The sequence below is a fragment of the Stegodyphus dumicola genome, chromosome 9 (assembly GCF_044657685.1).
Source record: "Stegodyphus dumicola isolate Sdum_Otavi_A_Nest chromosome 9, ASM4465768v1".
NCBI classification, from domain to species: domain Eukaryota; kingdom Metazoa; phylum Arthropoda; class Arachnida; order Araneae; family Eresidae; genus Stegodyphus; species Stegodyphus dumicola.
Genome location: NC_140776.1, coordinates 125,200,925 through 125,223,839, shown reverse-complemented (window position 1 = coordinate 125,223,839; position 22,915 = coordinate 125,200,925). Strand labels below are relative to the sequence as shown.

The window sequence follows — 22,915 nt, the reverse complement described above, 5'->3', positions numbered from 1 at the left end:
GCAAAAGAATAGTTAAAATGGATTCGGAAACGGTGAAATGGATTTTTTTCCGTTGAAATATGATAACCAAAATTTTTCGTGACTACAATTCTTCGTTTGCCTCGCACAAGTAAAACGTCTGTATTACTTTAAAACACCCCAACGTATAGGTAATAAAATTTATATTCACACAGTTTCATATTTAATGGTACATTATTTATTTCTTATTCAGACACTTCTAGAACGTGAAGCAGTAATTTTACAAATATGCTTCAGTTTTCCTGCAGATAAAAACTGAAGTAATAACGGTGTCAGGAAAAGACTTGATGCAGAGTGTTATTTTTACTTCAGTAATTCCCAGAAAGCATTTTCGAAGAAAACCTTACGTTCTCCTTCCAACTCCAGTGTTTGGAGAAACGTCGTTTTTATTTCTGCCACGTCCTCCAGTCCACAGTCAATGTGCCTCCACATCAAGGTCTTCGTCATGAGTGTTTCGAAAAGGAATTTGGCTGTTTCACCGCATTCTTCTTGAATTTCATGAGAAAGACAAACCAATACGTAAACAAGATGCCTACGAAAACAAAAAAAAAAAAACAAAGGTTACATTTTTCAAAGAGTTTTTCCTATCCGAGTAAAATATTTTTTAATCCATTGAAATGCTATTTGCAGTAAAATAATTAATATTTCGTATTTTTCAAGGCAAATGTTTTCTTCAGTTACAGGCTTTCTGACTTAAAAATGACATTCAAATAGGAAAAATAGTAGTATTCATTTTGTTTAACTGAAATAAATTTCCCATTAACCGCTATCAGATAAAGAGCCCCTGCGTTATTTTGCTATTAAGTTCACTTTGAATGTACGGGACACATAACAGTAAAGTGACCACTCGGACGATGTCCGTAGCTAAGCACGTATATCGAGTAGGGTCGTCGTCAGTTTCCGATTAACAAAGAAGAATAAAAGAAAAAAAATAGTAATTGGCGGATTTATAAAGAAGGAGTATGACTCAATTCCTCTTGACTTGCTATACTATCATGAAAGAAGCTCCAGTTCGTTACTCCCGTTTTAACGCAACCACCTCGGCGCAGTTTGGCAGTTTACAGATTAAAAAGGAAAAGTTACTTTTCGGCTGCAAGTTGATGGTTGTCACGAAGTTCTTTAATTCCTAAACTGTCGATATTTATTGTAAATAGGCAAACGTTATCAACATGCGAAACTACAATATGCTTTAGCAATTTAAAATACAAATTTTAATTAGTCAATAAGAATTATGTGATACATTAAAAAAATTAAACACGAACATGTTTAAGCAAATTTTTCTGCAATTTTCCTCGCCTATTCTCCTTTCAAAGTCTACAGAGAGATCTATTTCTTCTTAAAAATCATCGAAGAATTGCAAAGACTCGATATCCGCAAACCCCGGCAACAGCGGCTGTCTACCAAACGCATCTCCTCGTTGTTCCGTTTAGAGATTTTGCGAAAACATTTTGTATTCCTGAAAACATAGTTTCTTCTACTGCTGGCAAATTCCAGAAGCTCGTATTTTATAATTAAGCCAAAAAATATTACGATTTGTTTATAAAGACTTTTGGAACATGAAATACAACAAAAAGAATACATACGAAAATGGCGACGTTGTTTGACCGAAGGATTGCTACGAGTATTGCTTGAAGAATGGTAATGCTCATAGTTGCTAGATTTTAGAAAATTTCAGAAAATTTGACGATATTAAGACTGCTATTAATCCCACGTCATAGACGTCAACGCCTGCAGTGGTGCCGGTCTTGAGCGATGTGGATGACGGAATGGCACAGGGTCGTGCCTATCCCGTCGTTGTGGAGACAGGTCGTTGTGTTGTGTTGCCATATATTTTTCTATTCATTTCAGTCTCGTCTTCATATCAAATGTTTAGCATTTTTATTGGCCGAAAAGAGCTGTTAGTTTAGGAACACAATTTTGCGTTGGCTCACTTATCATTCGAGTATGTTGCTATTTGGAAAAAAGTAAGATATAATTCTTTCATATTCAATCTGCCTGTTATTAATGAACATTAAAAGCAATACATGCAGTTCTTAAGTCTAGTATTTTTTTACTTTTGAATATTAGTTTAAGTAAAAATGCATTTCATTCATGATATATCTAATTAAAAATGTTCAGTATCTGTATAGAGTGAAATTAGATATTTTTTCACTTTTTAAACGTGCAGAAGATATATAACATTGCCATGTTAGTCTAAATGCATATTCATGTAATATTTCAATATTCCATCTGAGTCATCTCTATCGATTATCTTAATCTCTACTGATAAACCACACAAAACTTTCAAACAGCCCTTTTGGGGAATCTTAAAATCTGACCTCTTTCAGATTTTTTTCTGTCTTTTCTCAGTTCATCACAAAAATGTTGAGTGTTTGTTTTTGAAAGGATGACCTACACAACTTTCTTTGTCTTTTTAACTTTATTATAAGCGACACTTTAGTTACACTTAAGTATATAAAATGCAACATCAAAATTATTCAATTTTTAAGTCTTTCTAACTTTATTTATTAAATAACATTTTCTTTGAAATTATGCCCCATAAAACTCGACGGGCAAACAAAATATTAAAAAAAATATATATGCCTTTAAAATTCCCAATAGAATATGAAATGTTACCATACTCTTTTATATTCGCTATATTGTTTAGCATATTTGTTTGTTTGTATTATTATTATTTATTTATTAATATTATTAATATTAATTTATTTATATTGTTATATATTTACTTTTATTTATTTATTTATATTATTATTTATTATTATTATTATTAACGGTGATATCATTTTGGTGGCAACATCCTTTTATTTGAAAAGTGATATGGACAAAAAAATGAGAATCTGGTGCTAAAAATTTTAATATTTGAATATGTAAGCCGGCAATTTTATCGCTTGGAAATAACGTACATGTACTAAAATTCTGATTTACATGTTCAAGATAACTTACACACAAGACTGTTTTGCTTTGGATGTATCGCCTTTAGTTGCTTCGTAAACTCTATAAGCAGCTTTTGCTTCATCAAGACACTTGGTTTTGGGAGTCGAAAAGTATTGATTGTAGCATTGTCGACTTTCAACGTAAGCTGTGCGTTAAAATGAAAAAAAAAAAAAAAAAAAAAAAAAAAAGAGCATTTATATAATCTTATACATAAATTATTTCATAGTTATATAATCTAACAAAATAACTCTCATCTCATACATTGAATAGTGAGAAATTATTTTAACATTAACATTTAAGACATAAATAACAAATATTATCATATTATAAGCTGAATACCTTGCGGAGTCGATTAATAAATTAATTAGGATAGCTCGAGATAGATTTTTCCTCCTTAAATGCTATTCAATGGAATGGATTTATAACTTACTAGTGACCCTATTTCCAATTTTGTTGAATTTGGTATGCTAAAAAATTTCACACAATTTATTCGTAAGTTTTCAAAGTCTAAACATTCGTTATTAAAATTCTCAAGTTTTAATACTTTCGAATCATAATTAGAATTAAATTTTTATATAATCGTATAAAAATTTCATTAAAGTACAATTATTTTTCATTTTTATTAGACACAGATAATATTACCAATAGACTATTGTGCCAATAATAAACCTGGTCGATATTTTCTAGAACACGAATTCTGTAAGACTATCGGCCGTGTGAGTGGTTTTCATAGTTTTTCCAGTGTGTGATGTTAATACGAGCCAGTTTCCCTCAAAAAGTCTTCCCTGAAGGCATTATTCTATTTAGTAAATAACATTCAAATAACCTGCGAATAAGATCTGCATTTTGAAAATAATTATGCTGATCAATGTTTTTATTACTGCGTAGAAGTGCTCGACATATAATCTCTTAACATTTAAAACCTTTTTCTAAATGATATTTTATGTTTAGTTACATATAAATGCAAATATTTCGCGCTTCAATTTGTGTACAACCCTTAAATACGATTCCCGAATTTTAAACCAAGCCGTTCGGCCAATTTTTATCGTGCGCAAGTCACAAGTGTTTTTTTTTTTTTTTTTTCTTCCTATAACGAGCATAACATTTTCCTAAATATAAGTACAAAGAACGGAGAAATGTAAAAAACTTTGATTTCATAATTTTTACAAAATTGATTGATTACAATTTATAAGATACTAAAACAGGAATCTTCGCGTCATTTAAAATGGTTTTATTATTGGAATTGTATGTCCACGACCAACGGTTGTGAAAATAAAAGCCGAGTAATGACTTTTATGAACATTATGTATATACTTATTTAAAGGTATTGCGAAAATATTCTAGGCGCATGTATATATAAGTGGTTTCCGACTCACGGAACCCTTAAAAATATAAGTTGTTTTCGTAAGACCTCATCCCATTCCTAGAAAAACAGTTAAAATAATATTTAAAGGAGTATGTTGCAAATAACTTTATGTAAGGAGAATTGAAGAAAAATACTGCATTTTTATTGAAAGATTTTAACATGAAATTAACATAATTAACTCAATAGCATCAACTAATTCTCCAGGTCACTTGCCCTCGCATTACATTTAGTGGTACGGGTGTGCTTGCATTTTGTTTACACATACTATTGAAGTCTAACTCTTTGATGTTATCTGCATTATCATTTCATATTATGCATTTAATTTTTTAATACACTTCCTTTTTGTTGCCACATACGTTGAGAAAATTTTTCTCCTAAACATCTTGTTCAGAATGGAATTGAAAAGATTTATAGCTATGCGAGAATTCTGTATAAATCTGCAACCAATCACTTAGGATCTTCTGTTGCTTAAATTTAAGTCGAATCTATTGATATGTCAATAAACTGTTTCTTTCGTTTATTGGCAAGCCTTCTGATTTATCGTAGCACTCGGATGGATTTTGTATCCAGTCATACGTAAATTTTTCTTTTGGGAAATATTCTTTTATAGTTTTCTTCAATTCCAAAAAAGGTGCTTCATTGTGTAATTGTCGCCTAAATTCAATTCGTTTCCATTATAGGACAGTTTAGTTTCAGAAAACATTGTCCGTCATTATGCTTCACATACGATGATCACACGTTAAGTTTTAAAATTAATCTAGTAACTAAATATATTTTCATATTTTTCAATTAATAAACACGAGTCAACTAGTATGAATGCGTCATAATTTTCTTTTTGAATTTTTATTTTGACTCGCAGAAACCTGGAGTTTGATTCGTGGAAAGCCCGTGTTCCACGAAACGTAGTTTGAAGACTGCTGGTATAAACGAAGGCATTCCTCCCTATGGTTAACTAACTCTCGAAAGTTTTGCCGTATTCAAATAACCAACTAAGACAGGGGGAATCGTAACAAGTGGGTAAAGTTTTAGGGTGTTACAGAAGGCAGATATACGTGCCATAGAATGTATGATGTTATAGAATGTATGGTCGGAAAACAAACGGCGAGCTACATTGTAAATGGTATAAAAAGCGTCGGTCCTCGCACCCAACGGCATTTTCTACTGTGGATTGTCGAGAGAATGGCTGGTTATACAAACTACTGAAATTCCAGGGTGATGGATTGGTCGAGGTGGTCCCAAGCTTAGCTACCAAGATCACTGGCGTGTTTGGACTTTTTCTCCTGTGAAGCCATATGAAAAGACTAATCTACAATTGCCCCTTTGAAACTAATATGGATCTAGTCGTCAGGACCGCCACTGTTCTCGGCGATACTCGGGAAATGCCTGGTATCTTCGCAAATGTGAGTCAGTCTCTATCCGGCAGGTGTGAAGCCTGCATTATAGCTGGCGGAAGGTCTTTCGAGCAATTTCTTTGAGAATGTACATCAGTTGCATTCTTGTTAATAAAATGTTTCCTAAGGTATCTCCTCTCATTCTTGTGTTAATTCTTTAAGTGTGACAGTGGAAAACTACCTTTAACTTCTCACCACTTGTGCTCCGACCATAGATTCTGTGACGAATTGCTCGTATAACTTCCTTCTATCATCCCCTAAACTTTTGCTCACTTATTCAGATTCACCCTGTATACGGCTTCTCCGGTTAGAAATTTTTAAGAATGGTGATAACCGCAAAAAGGTCCATTTGGTCGTGGGTACATCTTTAAAGAGTTCTTTTATTAACGGAAGAAATTGGCCTTTTCATGTCCAGATTAGGTTTATTTGGCGAAGCCACGAGGGCTAATTTCTGGCTACCAGGTGAGTTAGCTTTTTGCCAACGTTTGATATTAGAAAGTATCCAGATGAATTAATGCGAAATTATTCAGCAATATCCTGCAAAATATACAGAAATGCAATGGAAAATTTTATGCAATAGAATGCTAATTATTTTAAAGACACAAAATAAAGTGCTTGGCATGTAAGTAACTGTTATTTCCAATACTTACGTACTAGCTTAAATTCATGCGCCTTATTTAACCTGAATTTCAAACCAATTTTTTCTTACTTTTTTATGGTTCAAAAATATATCCCTCAGTGTTATTAATGTATTTGGTATGATTCATTTCTTATTCTTTGGGGAATAAGAAATTAGTTACTTTAAAATAGAACAGTTATAAGTTACTTTATAATCCCAGTGTTACTTAATAGAATAAATATAACAGAACACAAAATTTAAATAACCGTACTTCTTCGCCTATTTTTACCCTAGCTTTGGCGCCAGATTTTGAAAATTAAAAAAAATGTTTGCTCAGTTTTACCTTTTCTCAGTGCGTTCAGAGAAAGAGCTCGTTTAAATTAAAAAACAGTACGTAGTATAACATACTGGTTGTTTTCATCTGAGAGAAATCGCGACAAACTGCCTGCGAAAGTGATGACGATATTTTTTTTTCTAATTTTTGAACTTTACGCCAGCCTAATGCAATAACCGAATAATCAAGGCGAAGCGAAATCGGAATGACGTTCAGCTTAGCATATTCTTAAAAGGCGACTGGGATTTTTAGGGGACTCAATCGCCAAATCCTGGGTGAGGAGAATCATCAGCCACCACCCTTTTAGTTCGGGTGCCACTTGTAGAGACATTAGGTATTTTTAAAACAGCAGAAACGAAAATTGAGCAATGCCCTCACCGAGACTCGAACCACGGACCTCAAGAATAGAGGGTGCAGACCACCTCACTACGAAGGCACGCTAAGAAGGCGTGAGAAATACCTTATATACTTTTCCTTTTAAAGGATGACTGGTGATTAGGGGACTCAATCACAGAATCCAGGTGGTAGAGAATCGTCATCCACCATCTCTTTTAGTTCGAACAGAAGTTATTTCGAAGCAGGAGATGTGAAAAATGAACAATGCCCTCGCCGGGACTCGAACCATGGACCTCTCGAATTCGCGTCGAGCGTGCTCACCACTACACCACGAAGGCAGGCGGGAGAAATACCTTATAAGTTGAGTTTCTCTGATTATTTGTAGACGGAGTGGACAAGAAGTGGCAGGGACAACAATAGGAAGGGGCACGATTCAATTCACAAGGAAGAAGAATATCTTATTAGACCCTGTAATGTTAATATTACTATGTATTCTTATTGGAATGTAGCTTTCTTTTAAAGAATTAATATTGTGATAGTTACGCGTAGTCTATCCATTACTAATTTTCATTTTTTATGTTTTTACCGTAACCGCGTCTTTTGCAAGTACAACGATTCGCATAAATTCGCCCACTCTCGATATTCGGACGATAAAATTACTAAAAAAACGGGCGGATACTTGAGAAAATCCAATATTCTTTATCCATTTTAGTATTTTATGCGTTTATGTAGCTCAGAAAATCCAATATTATCATAGCATTTATTTAACTTTATTTACAAGAAATCGTTTCTCTTTAATTACCTCTATGTGTGACAGAAACTTCAGAACACACACTTTCAAACATGTCTTGTGTAATAACCATCAAAAAAGCTACTTTAGCAGCAGTAATATTCGATGAAGTTTCTGCTAGTTCATCCAATCTGTATCCCGTGCATGCATGTACTGTTTCGTCAGCGCATTCGAAGGCTTTTGAGATTTTACTGAAACGAAATAAAAAATTAATGTTAATGACAAAGCAATGTAATAATATAATAAATAGAACTTAAAAATTAGCCTCCTTATTATCGAAATTTAAATGCACTTAGAAAACAATCCAGTACTGGTGAAAAATTATAAGAATCGTGAAAAATGTTAAGTCTTCAGAGCTTGAGTTTTTGAGTTGATACAAGTTTACGTTCTCGATCAATTAAATTTGAATACAACTATATTAAAGGAACAGAGAAAATATTTGGATTTTGATAATACGCTTTACAGTCTTGAATCAAGTTGGAACCATTAAACAGAGCACAGTTTTCTCAATGATAGAACTCCTCGAAATATACCTACAATTTCAATTATCCGAGCTGCTTGAATTTCTAGGGCAAGTAAAAAGTGAAATTAGTGCAGATTTATTTCTAGTTTTGAATTTTTCAGTAATACATAAGATCTAATGTGATATGGCGTAACATTGCATCAATGAAAGTGCTTACCCAAAACTGTTGGTCGTAGAGTTATATAAGATTCTTTTTTTAAAATAGCCAGTTATTATCATTTGGATCTTTACTTTAAATTCTTCATACCGTATTCCTCACTAGAATACAAATCAGTTTATAATGCATTTAAGCTAAAGTCTTTGGATCCTGGTAGAGAGAGTTTCTGGGATTCGCGCTGCGTTGTTATATTTCTACCAGCTCTAGCTGAATGTAAATATCTCGGCATTGCGTGCTCTATAAACCGGTGTGTTAAAATTTTTTCACCTTGCATTATTTGAACCAATTTTTACCTTGCTATTTAACTATATAGTTTTAGACTACTGGTCAAAGTTTAAATAGACTTGACTGTTCTTACTTAATTTGTATTGCCACAAGTAGTTGTTATCTGTAGCACGAACCGTGCATTGTTTGTATTGTCATGAATGTCTTAAATTCAATAAAAGGTTGTTTAATACCTTTATAAGTGTATTTTAGGAAAATCAATAACTCGCTATCTGTCTCTGGTTCCTCTAGCAGATTGAGTATAACATAAATACATATACTTACAGCTAGAAAAAATTATAATTATGCAAAAATTCATGTTTTGAAGTTTTATATTTAAAGACATTAATTTTGTAAGTATTACGAAATTTTTATACGTTTCCTTGATTTTCTTGTCTTCGCGCTCGTTATAAAAAGCAAAACTCAAAAGGTTTGAGTCTCGTACGATAAAATAGAAGCGAGATATTTAATTACAAAAGCAGCGACTTTTGATGTCATACCCATTTGCACTGAAGAGTTAGTTAATAAATTAGAATAAATCATGGTTGATGTTTTCCTTAAATGTCATTCAGTGATACTGTTTCTGACGTACTAGTGTTTTGTAGCTTATAATGTATTACATTTGGTATGCTGAAAGAATTTTTACACAAATAATTCATAAGTTTTCTAAAACTGCGTTATTAATATTCTGATAAAGTGTTTTTACTTAAATTAGTATTATGGTAATCCTACGAAAAATTCATTACAGTATTAATACTTTTAACCTTTAATGAAAGAAAATAATATTACGAATTGCTTACACACCTACTATACTGAAGCCTGCCAGTACCTGGAATTGATTTCCTCGTTGGCAGAGTTTTTTCTTGTTACCAACGGTTTAACTTTAGAAACATTATGCATAGTACATACCTTCTCCGGGTATTTGTTTGGAGTCTTTTTTCCAGGTAGAAGTAATGACTGACGGTTTTTCCCTCTCCAATTAATAATGATGCCTATTTTGCGCTTCAAAATTTGCATTTCACAACCTTTTTGAATTATAAAATAAAAGGTTTTCTTTATAAAGCGCAGAAACATATCCTTCAACCCATAGGCTTCTTTATTTGCGATGATTTAAAGAAGAAAAAATTTAACGGCAGCAGGCAGTACTTCTTATTTTAAATAATAAGCTTTTGTAAGAAAATTTTATTCCGAAATAATTGTCTTTTTTTAGTTCCTTGTACAAAGTAAAGGAAGTATTGTAATCGAGAAAAATTTCGGGTGTCATTTTTCAACGAAAATATCAATTTTGACGTTCCTGAATCCATTTCAATTCCACAGATACAAATTCCTTTTTCAGTTAATTATATTTTTCAGTTAATTAATTCTGAATAAAGAATGCTTTGTTCTGACCGTGCGTACAGACGTCAAGTAATAAAATAGTCAAAATGGATTCGGAAAAGGTCAATTTTCCATCGAAAACTGAAAACCGAAATTTTACATGATTACAATATTTCCTTGCTTTTGATTCATTCTAAAACTGAAGCAACAAGCGTACGATCACTAGTTTAAAGCATGTTTATTGTTCCAGTCTTTTGAGATTCTCATACACATGGACGATAAGGAAATTAAAATTAACTTTATGTACTAGCCGCTTTTGCGGCCAGCGGTATAAAATAGTTAGCGTAGAAAGTTAAAATTATACAATGATTCTAATGATTAGTGCAAATTTATAAAAAAATACTTATAATTAGACATCTCGCGATTTAAATGCAATTTTATACGAGTCCATAAGATTAAAAAAGACAAAAAGTATTCTTAAGAACTACGTTGATTGCTTTTAAATCACTGGTTTGTTAATCAATAACAGACGGATTAAGTTTGAAAGTTAAATATTTTACTCTTTAATGAATGGCAACACAATCCTCGTAGAAGACAAAAATATTTTATTTCGGGCAATGGCTACACGTTGCTTTTAAATAGTAAAGTTGGTTAAAATTGAAAGATAAATGAACATCTTTCATTATGCCGAATTGCAGCAGTCTGGTGAGCCGAAGATAAAAGTGTTTTCTTTCGACCAATTTGCCACAACTCGCTTTCAAGTTGTGAGTTGTTTAGTCATTAAATTCGTAAAAATGGGAAGTAAATAAAGAAAAAAATTCGAAATTCGTGCTTTGAGAATTCCATGCCCATCTCGACGCACGAATTAAATTCGTGCGTCGAGATGCACATGTTCGGTTAGAGGTCTATGTGTGTTCAAAACTGTGTGGCTCTAGGTACCGTCATTTATCCATAATGCGAGGAACATGCAAACAAATTCTTCATTGTTTAATAGTTATGTATAGTTCTCGGATCCTAAACAGAAATCTTTAAATATTAATAAATAAAATTTGGACTTACGGGCAAACAATTTTCAGTTCTTCCTCACTCGGCAAATTCTCTACATCGAAATCTACTCCTTCAAAGCATTTGTCTGTATCGCATGCCTTAATAAGCTTCACTGATCCTGTAAATAACAAACGTATATTCACAAATATGTGCTTCATGTGTAAAATATAGCTAATTTTAAAACGTGAAAATTTATATTTCACAGAAATATGTATTTAGGGTTTAATCATTAGAAACTGAATATTATTTATCAATATTTCAATGACTTTTAATAAATTTATGGAATCTTAAAAAAAGTGTGTACTCAGTGTGGTCAACTGAATATAGCCGACAAAGTAAAATATATTGCAGCAATTACTTGTGGGTGGGATTGTGCTCATAGCATCATAGCATTCTAAACAGAGCTTTCAGTAAAATCGCAGGACCTAATAAAATAGTAGGAATCAACGAAAGCCTTTTTACGAAGCAAAGGAAGCATATCGAATAAATATTGTTGATTAAATATGGAGGCGTCAAATATGAGTTCAATAATAACCCTAATGACGATTATTGGAAGAATTAAAGCAACAAGAATCATGGTAATATTCATAAATTTGCAGGACTAATCTCGAAGTTTTAAATGTAGAATCTTCTTCTTCAGTTGTAGAAGGTGTAGTTTATGAAAAAGAAACCTCTGCTTAGGCGATAAGAATGAGAGAAGGTCAAGCTGCTGGCGCTATCTAGTGATGAATAATGAAAACAACTATTTAATAATTTCCTGAAAAACTGAGTGTAAAAACGTATCCGAATTGGAATGGTTAACTAAAGCTGAAAGATTTTTACGAATTTGAAGCGCTTCTAAAGACTCTAATTTGCCAACAGAAGATGTTTTTTGAATAATTTTGGCTGCAGAAAAAATGGAAAATGGGATTTTCTGACCAACAATATTGGATAACAAAGTATTTATAGGTTTTCCTTTCTCTAACATATGTGTCATGTTCCTTAGCGCGAAATTTTAAGGCTCTCTTAGTTTGACCAATGTAAGTTAAACCACACTGGCAAGTAATCCTGAATCCCCAGGAATTCATATCCGAAAAGGAGTCACGATATATGAAACTGCGAATTTTATTAATACAGGATACTCCAATAAAGCAGATTCAAGGTATTAACTTCAAGAGGCATCACTTCCTTCAGAATTCCATAAGAGCGACTGGCGCAGCTTTGGAATTATGTCCGCTTGCTTTCATCGTTCGATGGTCTCCAACTTTCATGGTCGATGGGATAATGCGTACTGAAGTATTTTCCAAACGTATGAAAAAATGTACAAAATAAAATTTTGATCTATATTTTTATATGCTGTACACATGTCCACAGAAGTCCGTACAACGCCTGTATTTTAGTAACTGTTAGTCGTACATATATACTTCCAATTAAAAAATGTTTTAAGAGACGCAAGTATTCATTTTTTGTCACTTTTTTATTTTCATGTATGCTTTGTCCCTATACTTTAAGAAAATTTTATACTTGCGAAACGAATGACTCCCATGCAACAAAAATAAACCGATGTGCTTTATTTTAAAGTTGGAAATCATATTCAAGGACCGTGCACAAATAGAAGAGTGAAGTGTTGTATGTACATAAAATTAAAATATGAATTTAACAGATGAATTTAGAAAGTGTTTAAAGAAGTGTAGGGGAAAACGTTTGTATACAGTTTGACAGCAGGGTAATAAAATGCAGTGTTTCTTCGCCTAGTCGCGAATTTCTCGAGTTTAAGCAGCATTTCGTGCTATTTGGAAAGACTGTATAAAAATACTTACTGTACGTCAAAAAGCATTTGAAACAAGTTGCACGAAATAGTCATGTTTTGCAAGAACCGTTCAAAAACTTACTGCATATTTATCATGAAACCTTTAATTCTTATTTATGTCAATATAGATCGTATTAAATTATCAACTTTTGCGACAAGTGAAATGGTCATTTTTCATCACAAGAATAACCAATCATTGCTACCTTCATCATTTATAATCCTGTTAGACTTTCCAGGTTATTTTACCTCAAAAGAAAATGTTTCTTATAAATTAACATCTACAACAATATTTTGTCTACTGTTTCTTATAATCTTGAAATGAGAAAGAAAAGACTGGCTTTTATTATATAAGGAACGTCTATCTTTGCTTCATTCGGCTTTTAAAAGTCTTTTCAAGATGTTGTACGTGGTACATTAAAGGAATTTTTTATTTTCAAAACGCTATGTATTCAAAAGTATTACACGTAACATATGAGTGATATTTAAAAATAAACAGAAACTAACCAGTTGTATTTACCAAGACTGTGACTAGCGCAAGTTACCTTGGATATGTCACAATTGTCGTTGATTCCGCAACTGGCTGCTGATTGCAGAGATTTTTTTCCTCAACAGATGGAGCGCCCCTGCATCGGAGCATTCAAGTTCATCGATACCTGAACAATAAAAGCTTATTCATCGCTGGATTGAGCACATTAGTGAGGATGACTTTGCTTTGTTCATTGATACCTGAACCATTCAAGTTCATCGATACCTGAACAATAAAAGCTTATTCATCGCTGGATTGAGCACATTCGTGAGGATGACTTTGCTTTGTTCATTGATACCTGAACCATTCAAGTTCATCGATACCTGAACAATAAAAGCTTATTCATCGCTGGATTGAGCACATTAGTGAGGATGATTTTGCTTTGTTCATTGATACCTGAACCATTCAAGTTCATCGATACCTGAACAATAAAAGCTTATTCATCGCTGGATTGAGCACATTAGTGAGGATGACTTTGCTTTGTTCATCGATACCTGAACCATTCAAGTTCATCGATACCTGAACAATAAAAGCTTATTCATCGCTGGATTGAGCACATTAGTGAGGATGACTTTGCTTTGTTCATTGATACCTGAACCATTCAAGTTCATCGATACCTGAACAATAAAAGCTTATTCATCGCTGGATTGAGCACATTCGTGAGGATGACTTTGCTTTGTTCATTGATACCTGAACCATTCAAGTTCATCGATACCTGAACAATAAAAGCTTATTCATCGCTGGATTGAGCACATTAGTGAGGATGACTTTGCTTTGTTCATTGATACCTGAACCATTCAAGTTCATCGATACCTGAACAATAAAAGCTTATTCATCGCTGGATTGAGCACATTAGTGAGGATGACTTTGCTTTGTTCATCGATACCTGAACCATTCAAGTTCATCGATACCTGAACAATAAAAGCTTATTCATCGCTGGATTGAGCACATTAGTGAGGATGACTTTGCTTTGTTCATTGATACCTGAACCATTCAAGTTCATCGATACCTGAACAATAAAAGCTTATTCATCGCTGGATTGAGCACATTCGTGAGGATGACTTTGCTTTGTTCATTGATACCTGAACCATTCAAGTTCATCGATACCTGAACAATAAAAGCTTATTCATCGCTGGATTGAGCACATTAGTGAGGATGACTTTGCTTTGTTCATTGATACCTGAACCATTCAAGTTCATCGATACCTGAACAATAAAAGCTTATTCATCGCTGGATTGAGCACATTAGTGAGGATGACTTTGCTTTGTTCATCGATACCTGAACCATTCAAGTTCATCGATACCTGAACAATAAAAGCTTATTCATCGCTGGATTGAGCACATTAGTGAGGATGACTTTGCTTTGTTCATTGATACCTGAACCATTCAAGTTCATCGATACCTGAACAATAAAAGCTTATTCATCGCTGGATTGAGCACATTCGTGAGGATGACTTTGCTTTGTTCATTGATACCTGAACCATTCAAGTTCATCGATACCTGAACAATAAAAGCTTATTCATCGCTGGATTGAGCACATTAGTGAGGATGACTTTGCTTTGTTCATTGATACCTGAACCATTCAAGTTCATCGATACCTGAACAATAAAAGCTTATTCATCGCTGGATTGAGCACATTAGTGAGGATGACTTTGCTTTGTTCATTGATACCTGAACCATTCAAGTTCATCGATACCTGAACAATAAAAGCTTATTCATCGCTGGATTGAGCACATTCGTGAGGATGACTTTGCTTTGTTCATCGATACCTGAACCATTCAAGTTCATCGATACCTGAACAATAAAAGCTTATTCATCGCTGGATTGAGCACATTAGTGAGGATGACTTTGCTTTGTTCATCGATACCTGAACCATTCAAGTTCATCGATACCTGAACAATAAAAGCTTATTCATCGCTGGATTGAGCACATTAGTGAGGATGACTTTGCTTTGTTCATTGATACCTGAACCATTCAAGTTCATCGATACCTGAACAATAAAAGCTTATTCATCGCTGGATTGAGCACATTAGTGAGGATGACTTTGCTTTGTTCATCGATACCTGAACCATTCAAGTTCATCGATACCTGAACAATAAAAGCTTATTCATCGCTGGATTGAGCACATTAGTGAGGATGACTTTGCTTTGTTCATCGATACCTGAACCATTCAAGTTCATCGATACCTGAACAATAAAAGCTTATTCATCGCTGGATTGAGCACATTAGTGAGGATGACTTTGCTTTGTTCATTGATACCTGAACCATTCAAGTTCATCGATACCTGAACAATAAAAGCTTATTCATCGCTGGATTGAGCACATTAGTGAGGATGACTTTGCTTTGTTCATTGATACCTGAACCATTCAAGTTCATCGATACCTGAACAATAAAAGCTTATTCATCGCTGGATTGAGCACATTAGTGAGGATGACTTTGCTTTGTTCATCGATACCTGAACCATTCAAGTTCATCGATACCTGAACAATAAAAGCTTATTCATCGCTGGATTGAGCACATTAGTGAGGATGACTTTGCTTTGTTCATCGATACCTGAACCATTCAAGTTCATCGATACCTGAACAATAAAAGCTTATTCATCGCTGGATTGAGCACATTAGTGAGGATGACTTTGCTTTGTTCATTGATACCTGAACCATTCAAGTTCATCGATACCTGAACAATAAAAGCTTATTCATCGCTGGATTGAGCACATTAGTGAGGATGACTTTGCTTTGTTCATCGATACCTGAACCATTCAAGTTCATCGATACCTGAACAATAAAAGCTTATTCATCGCTGGATTGAGCACATTAGTGAGGATGACTTTGCTTTGTTCATCGATACCTGAACCATTCAAGTTCATCGATACCTGAACAATAAAAGCTTATTCATCGCTGGATTGAGCACATTAGTGAGGATGACTTTGCTTTGTTCATTGATACCTGAACCATTCAAGTTCATCGATACCTGAACAATAAAAGCTTATTCATCGCTGGATTGAGCACATTAGTGAGGATGACTTTGCTTTGTTCATCGATACCTGAACCATTCAAGTTCATCGATACCTGAACAATAAAAGCTTATTCATCGCTGGATTGAGCACATTAGTGAGGATGACTTTGCTTTGTTCATCGATACCTGAACCATTCAAGTTCATCGATACCTGAACAATAAAAGCTTATTCATCGCTGGATTGAGCACATTAGTGAGGATGACTTTGCTTTGTTCATCGATACCTGAACCATTCAAGTTCATCGATACCTGAACAATAAAAGCTTATTCATCGCTGGATTGAGCACATTAGTGAGGATGACTTTGCTTTGTTCATTGATACCTGAACCATTCAAGTTCATCGATACCTGAACAATAAAAGCTTATTCATCGCTGGATTGAGCACATTAGTGAGGATGACTTTGCTTTGTTCATCGATACCTGAACCATTCAAGTTCATCGATACCTGAACAATAAAAGCTTATTCATCGCTGGATTGAGCACATTAGTGAGGATGACTTTGCTTTGTTCATCGATACCTGAACCATTCAAGTTCATCGATACCTGAACAATAAAAGCTTATTCATCGCTGGATTGAGCACATTAGTGAGGATGACTTTGCTTTGTTCATCGATACCTGAACCATTCAAGTTCATCGATACCTGAACAATAAAAGCTTATTCATCGCTGGATTGAGCACATTAGTGAGGATGACTTTGCTTTGTTCATCGATACCTGAACCATTCAAGTTCATCGATACCTGAACAATAAAAGCTTATTCATCGCTGGATTGAGCACATTAGTGAAGATGACTTTGCTTTGTTCATCGATACCTGAACCATTCAAGTTCATCGATACCTGAACAATAAAAGCTTATTCATCGCTGGATTGAGCACATTAGTGAGGATGACTTTGCTTTGTTCATCGATACCTGAACCATTCAAGTTCATCGATACCTGAACAATAAAAGCTTATTCATCGCTGGATTGAGCACATTAGTGAGGATGACTTTGCTTTGTTCCCTTGCGTCCTCAAGTTGCTTGATTTAACGCCTCGCTACTTCTTCCTCTGGAGACACATTATGGACCTTGCTTATGCACCACTACCAAATACGTACATTAGTAGAGTTCGGGGACGGGTAAAAGCTACACTCATGACCATGGCACAAAAAATGTTGGGAACGAGTTAAGCTACCGCTTGAACGCCTGTCATGTAACCCAGAGACACATATAGAACATTCATAGTGTGCAGAAATGTTAATGAATTGACGATTATTTTTATATTTCACTCATATTTCGACCTATGATACCTTTGAATATATAGCGTTTTGTGAATGAATGAATCTTTTGCAGTAGCCCAGTACGACAAAAGTAAAACTTCTAAATGCTTTAATATTGCTGTCTTGGATTTATGCTTAATGTCAGTATATCACGTAGTATTCACTAAAAGCATTTCTGTATTTAAGGTTGGAAGGTTATATAAAATGGAATTTTCGACGCATTTTTTAAATTCCTTCTTCTATAGAGCTCTGTACGATGAAAGCAAAATTTCGAAATGCTTTTAATATCGCCGTCTTGGATTTATACAAAATATCAGCACATAACGCAATAGTAATATTAATTAAAGCTATTTTTGTATATAATGAGGGGAGGGTCATGTTCAGGGTGTCTATAATTAAAGAACCCTATTTCAAAACCGCCTACAAACAAAATCAGTGATAAAAAAATTGTGAAATTTTGTGGCGGACTTAATGAAGCGATGAGAATTCCTTTCAGGGGAAAAAACACTAGTGTTACAAATATCGTCACCAGATGGCGTTTTACTTTGAAAAACCTGTAGTGAAAATGCAAATTTTTGTCGACGTCATGCAACAGCTGTTTTAAAACCTATGAACATTCGCAGAGATTTCGTAAGCATTTTGATAGGTCACATGCCATATTTTGTCAAGTACGTTAAATAGATATTTCAATAAAAAGCCTATTAATGACCCGATCCCCTACGACTTCTGTATTTCCCACCACTGGCTTGGGCAATTTCTTCTCTTATATACGTATAATTCCTCTTCGGAGTATTCTATTTGTTGTATCCTACGCGAAGTTTTCCCTAATCGGGTTTACCTGAGGTGCCAGTAGTAGCGAGATAGATGCTGACGCTGGCCTATTGACAAAGTAACGAAGTGATTTTGCTTTCAATGTGCAGTTGACGAGATCGCGCTTTGTTAATAAAATTGTTCTACCGAAACAATAATTCCACAATAGTTGCTCTACGGAAATTTCGAACTTTGAAGGAGATTCTATGAGATCCAATGAATGTTAAAAACCTTTGAAAAACGATAACGAAATTTGAAGAAACAGGACTATTCGGCCTGGATGAGGAAGAAAACCTGTTTCTGCAGAAGCAGTATAGGAGGTTGCGCTTCAAGTCGCAAAGGACACAGCTTCAAACGTTCAGGCCAGCACCAGTGTCAGACGTATAGCAGAAGCGCTGGACAGATCGCATTCAACTGTCCATAAGATCTTGCGGGATATCCTTAGATATTAACCTGATAAACTTTCATTATTGCAGTGGTTGCTTCCGCATGATTTTGACGCTCGACTCCGGTTCTTACTGCAATTTTGCTTGCTTTGAGATGTCGATTCAAAATGACCCTGGAATATCCTCTGGACAGGCGAAGTGAATTTCCATTTGGATGGTGTAGTGAATACGCACAACTGCCGAATTTGGGAATCAGAAAATCCGTGCCCTGTCTTAGAGTTTCCATTGCATTCACCAAAAGTGACGGTGTGGATTTTCTGCGTTATTTATTCTGATCCCATACCTTTTCGAGGAGTTAAGTTCCATAAGTCTAGTGACATGTTCAATCACCGAGCAGCGATATGCTTCGCTGTTAGAGAACGAAATTGTTCCGTCCCTGCAAGCACGTCAGTGTCTTGCACGCACAATCATTATGCAAGTTCGAGCTCCTTCATATTGCACGGTGTATTACAAATGTTCTTAAACATCATTTCACATAAGAAAGTGTCATTAGCCAGCATTTTCGTATTATGTGGCCTTCCCGATCCCCAGACCTCGATCCATGGGATTTTTGGATTTGTTGACATTTGAAACATCTGTAAGTCGAGACAATATAATAACTTTGCCTGATCCTAAAACCAGCATTTCACGCCACGTGCTGAACGTTTCTCAGCACACACTTCGGTGAACTGTGGAACAAGCCATCTTGCGATTTTCAGATGGTAGCTGAAAATGATGGCTAACTTGTGGAACATGTTTTTTTTTGGCAACAAAATTTGTAAAACTTTTAAAACTATTGTAAAGGTGTGCCTAAATGTATAATTTATTAATATATAATTCCGTCTGGTGACGCTATTTGTAACTAATTTTTTTTTCGCTGAAAGAAATTCTCATCCTTTCATTAAGTTCGCTACAAAATTTCACAATTTTCTGATCGATGGTTTCGCTTGTAAGCAGATTTGAAATACGGTGCTATAATTATAGACATCCCATAGAATGGAATTCTTTAAAACTTTTTGAATTGATTAGAAAATTCATTAAACATCCAAAGAATGTATTGTAATCGACAAATCGGAAGCAGGAATTTAGGGTTTAAATTGCTGAGCTGAAAGGCACATTATATGGTTATGACATTAATCATTACCCGAGGAACATTAATCATTACCTTAATTGGCAGATCAACTTCATTTTGCACTGATATTTGTTAACTCATTGATCATACCTTTAACTTAGAATACCATTAAAAAATCATAAAAGGAAAAACAAAATCTCAGATGGTTCAGATTTTAGCGATCGCATAAAAGAGCTCTTTTTAAGTTTACTATAGTTTATTAGTAAAGATACATTTTATAAGATATTAGATGAATATATTACATTTAGACTAACACAGCAACGTCATATATTTCTTTTTCCATACGCCCACGAGCGGCTGAGCGGTAAAGTCGCTGAACACTGGTAGTTCGGTCCGAAGTTCGAATCCCGCAAACGGGCTGGCTGCATGGGTGTTTTCGTGGTTTTCCCCATGTGTAACGTGTATACGAGCCAGTTTCCCTTTGAAAGTCCTCCACAAAGGCATCCCTCCCCTTAGATAGATATCCCTCGAGGCTTTACCGTAATTAAATAACCTAACCTAACCTCTTTTTCCATACGTTTAAGAAGTGAAAATGTGTGTAATGCCATTCTATAAAAATATTGAATATTTTTAATTACTTATATCACGAATTAAATGCACTTTTATTTAAATCAATCAGATTCAAAAGTTAAAAAAATGTTCTTAAGAACTGCATCCGTTGCTTTTAAATAGCTCAGTTTGTTCATTAGTACCAAACAGATTAAATTTGAAAGAACTTTCTTTTTTCTTACTTTTTCCAAAAGGTAACGAATAAAAATTGAAACATGTAAAATCGCGTTTCTAGACTCGGCAATAAATATTGTTTATAATAAAATGTTTTTAAAAAATAAATCGATTTTTATAGCGCCCTGAATTTTTGCTTTCCAATTTTTTTTCCTTAAATTTAGATTTAAGATCTGTGCAAGATCATATTTTCACAAGAAATTTTTTAATTTTTGACTTTAGATGACGTCCTGTAGCCTGTAACGTTAAAATAAATAAATAAATAAATAAATAAGAGCCAACTTCAGGCAACTGTAGCAACGCAGTTTTGAAATTTTATGATCCCAAAAGAAATTTTTTCTGATAGCATTTTTCGTCAATATTACGATGTTATTTATCAAAATTTAGTAAATTCTTTTATAAATAAATTATTAAGTAACGCCTATTTGCATGACTCTCTCCATTAAATATTTTATATAAATGAAAGTAAACAAATCGGAAAATTCTATGCGTATATACTAATTATATTTAAATGTACATACCTATCACCAATAACAATATTACACTTATTCGCCACATTTTTTATGCAACTTAACTTCTTCGAGAATAAGAAATTTCGGGTTGACTGAAAGTCGATACGCTTTTCAAATTTACTCAGTTTAATTAATTGCGTCTTTTCAAACCTGCTGTTTTATACACAACTGCGATTCGAATAAAAAAGAATGTCCTGTTATTAACGGAACTTGAGTTAAAGTAGAAAAGTATTTCCTCTTCACATATCGGGCGAAATTAATTTTTCTTCTGATATGCGCAAAGGAAATCCCTTTCTACGTTTTAGTACTTAATTAGTTCGAGAGGAAATAAATTGTTGAGATTAAATTGTAATAACGACTTTTCAGAATCTAAAGATTATTGCTGGCAACAAACAAATTATTATTATTATTATCATTTTATTTCCTGTGTGAGGACTTCCTTTCGTTATGAAACCCGAATGTTTTCATCTACAAAAAAGGAAGTGCAAGATATTTTCACATTTCATAAAATAATTGGTTAATTCTATTAGTAATGGTCTCACATTTGTTTTGGGACACTTAAGTTTTAAATGTTATTTGCAAATACTAGTTACTAAATATTAGCGAGATATCTTTATTCTTCTTTCACATATATAGAAGATGTTTACACATTTTTAGAACGATTTCGGACCCATTCAGTAAATGATTAAAATGCAAAAGTACTTTTTTAAATCTTCGATCTGACATCCTTTTTTCTGGACTATAAATCTGCATTGATTTCCATGAAACAGAGGCTTTTCGTAAAATTCCCAGATATACTGATTTCCATTCCTGTATCACTACTTTACAGGGTTCTTCAAGTGTTGTGGGTTAGCACTTAGAGCTCTTTTCGAAAGACCAAAGACACAAAATTTCATAAATGAAGATCAGGAGACTTTGCAGGAATATGGTGAAAAGGTATATATGCAAAGCCTGTATCAGTTTTTATTGTTACGAGAAATGCAGCGGTACTTTCCGAAAGGCAAATTTTTGCTTCCTCTTGATGAAGTTACAGTCCTTGAAAAGTTAATGGGATAAAGAATTTCTTCTGAAAATATCAAACTTAAACTTTCTCTTGATAGTACACTGAGTTGATTTTAATATCTGTTTTCCACTCTTCTTAATTTTAATTTCCCATTATAAGAGAATCCTGATACAGTGGCAGTGAGGGAATCACGTTTTTACGTCTTTTTCCATTCGGTTTCGATAGTAAATAGACTATTTTATCACTTATGTTAACTCCCGCTTCATCAAGAGTCACAATACATTTTCATTTATCTTTTGCTGCATAGTTTTCATCCAGGGTTCCATAAACTGTGCTGCGTTGAGCCACATGCCTTAGTAAAAGCTAGTGAACGTTATGTTTTCTAGCTTTTTTGAGTTAAAAATTTTGATTTATTATTTAATTTATCGTTGCTACAGATATATTTAAAGACTTTGCAATTAATTTCCGAGTCGACGGATTTAACTTTAGAAATATTAGAAATAGTACTTACCTTTTCGGGTATTCGTTTAGTGACTATTTTCAATGTAGATGTAGTGACGGTTTTTCCCTTTCCGATTAATAAAGTTGCTGAGTTCGCCCTTAGAAATTCTATTACAATGAATTTCA

The 22,915-nt window shown here is 33.9% G+C and overlaps 1 protein-coding gene and 1 non-coding gene across 2 annotated transcripts; both read right to left on the bottom strand.

The window, feature by feature from the left end:
* Positions 1-173: 173 nt before the first annotated feature.
* On the bottom strand, positions 174-21,462 carry LOC118196855 (uncharacterized). Its single transcript, XM_035368341.2, has 5 exons — positions 21,295-21,462; positions 11,109-11,214; positions 7,801-7,979; positions 2,962-3,097; positions 174-550 (listed from the first exon to the last, which is right to left on the bottom strand). The coding sequence occupies exons 1-5, from the start codon at positions 21,329-21,331 to the stop codon at positions 322-324; spliced, it is 687 nt and encodes a 228-aa protein (XP_035224232.1). The 5' UTR covers positions 21,332-21,462; the 3' UTR covers positions 174-321.
* Positions 7,264-7,336, bottom strand: TRNAS-CGA (transfer RNA serine (anticodon CGA)). The gene has a single exon. It is a non-coding gene; the product is annotated as a tRNA-Ser (tRNA).
* Positions 21,463-22,915: the final 1,453 nt, after the last annotated feature.

What these genes read in the sequence shown, in the direction of transcription:
- LOC118196855 (XM_035368341.2), bottom strand. Translation starts at nt 21,331, where the DNA reads ATGTGGCGAATAAGTGTAATATTGTTATTGGTGATAG. An exon ending in GAACTGAAAATTGTTTGCCC is followed by an intron (nt 7,980 to 11,108) that starts GTAAGTCCAAAT and finishes ATTTCGTTTCAG; the next exon opens with TAAAATCTCAAAAGCCTTCG. An exon ending in AAAGCAAAACAGTCTTGTGT is followed by an intron (nt 551 to 2,961) that starts GTAAGTTATCTT and finishes TTGTTTTCGTAG; the next exon opens with GCATCTTGTTTACGTATTGG.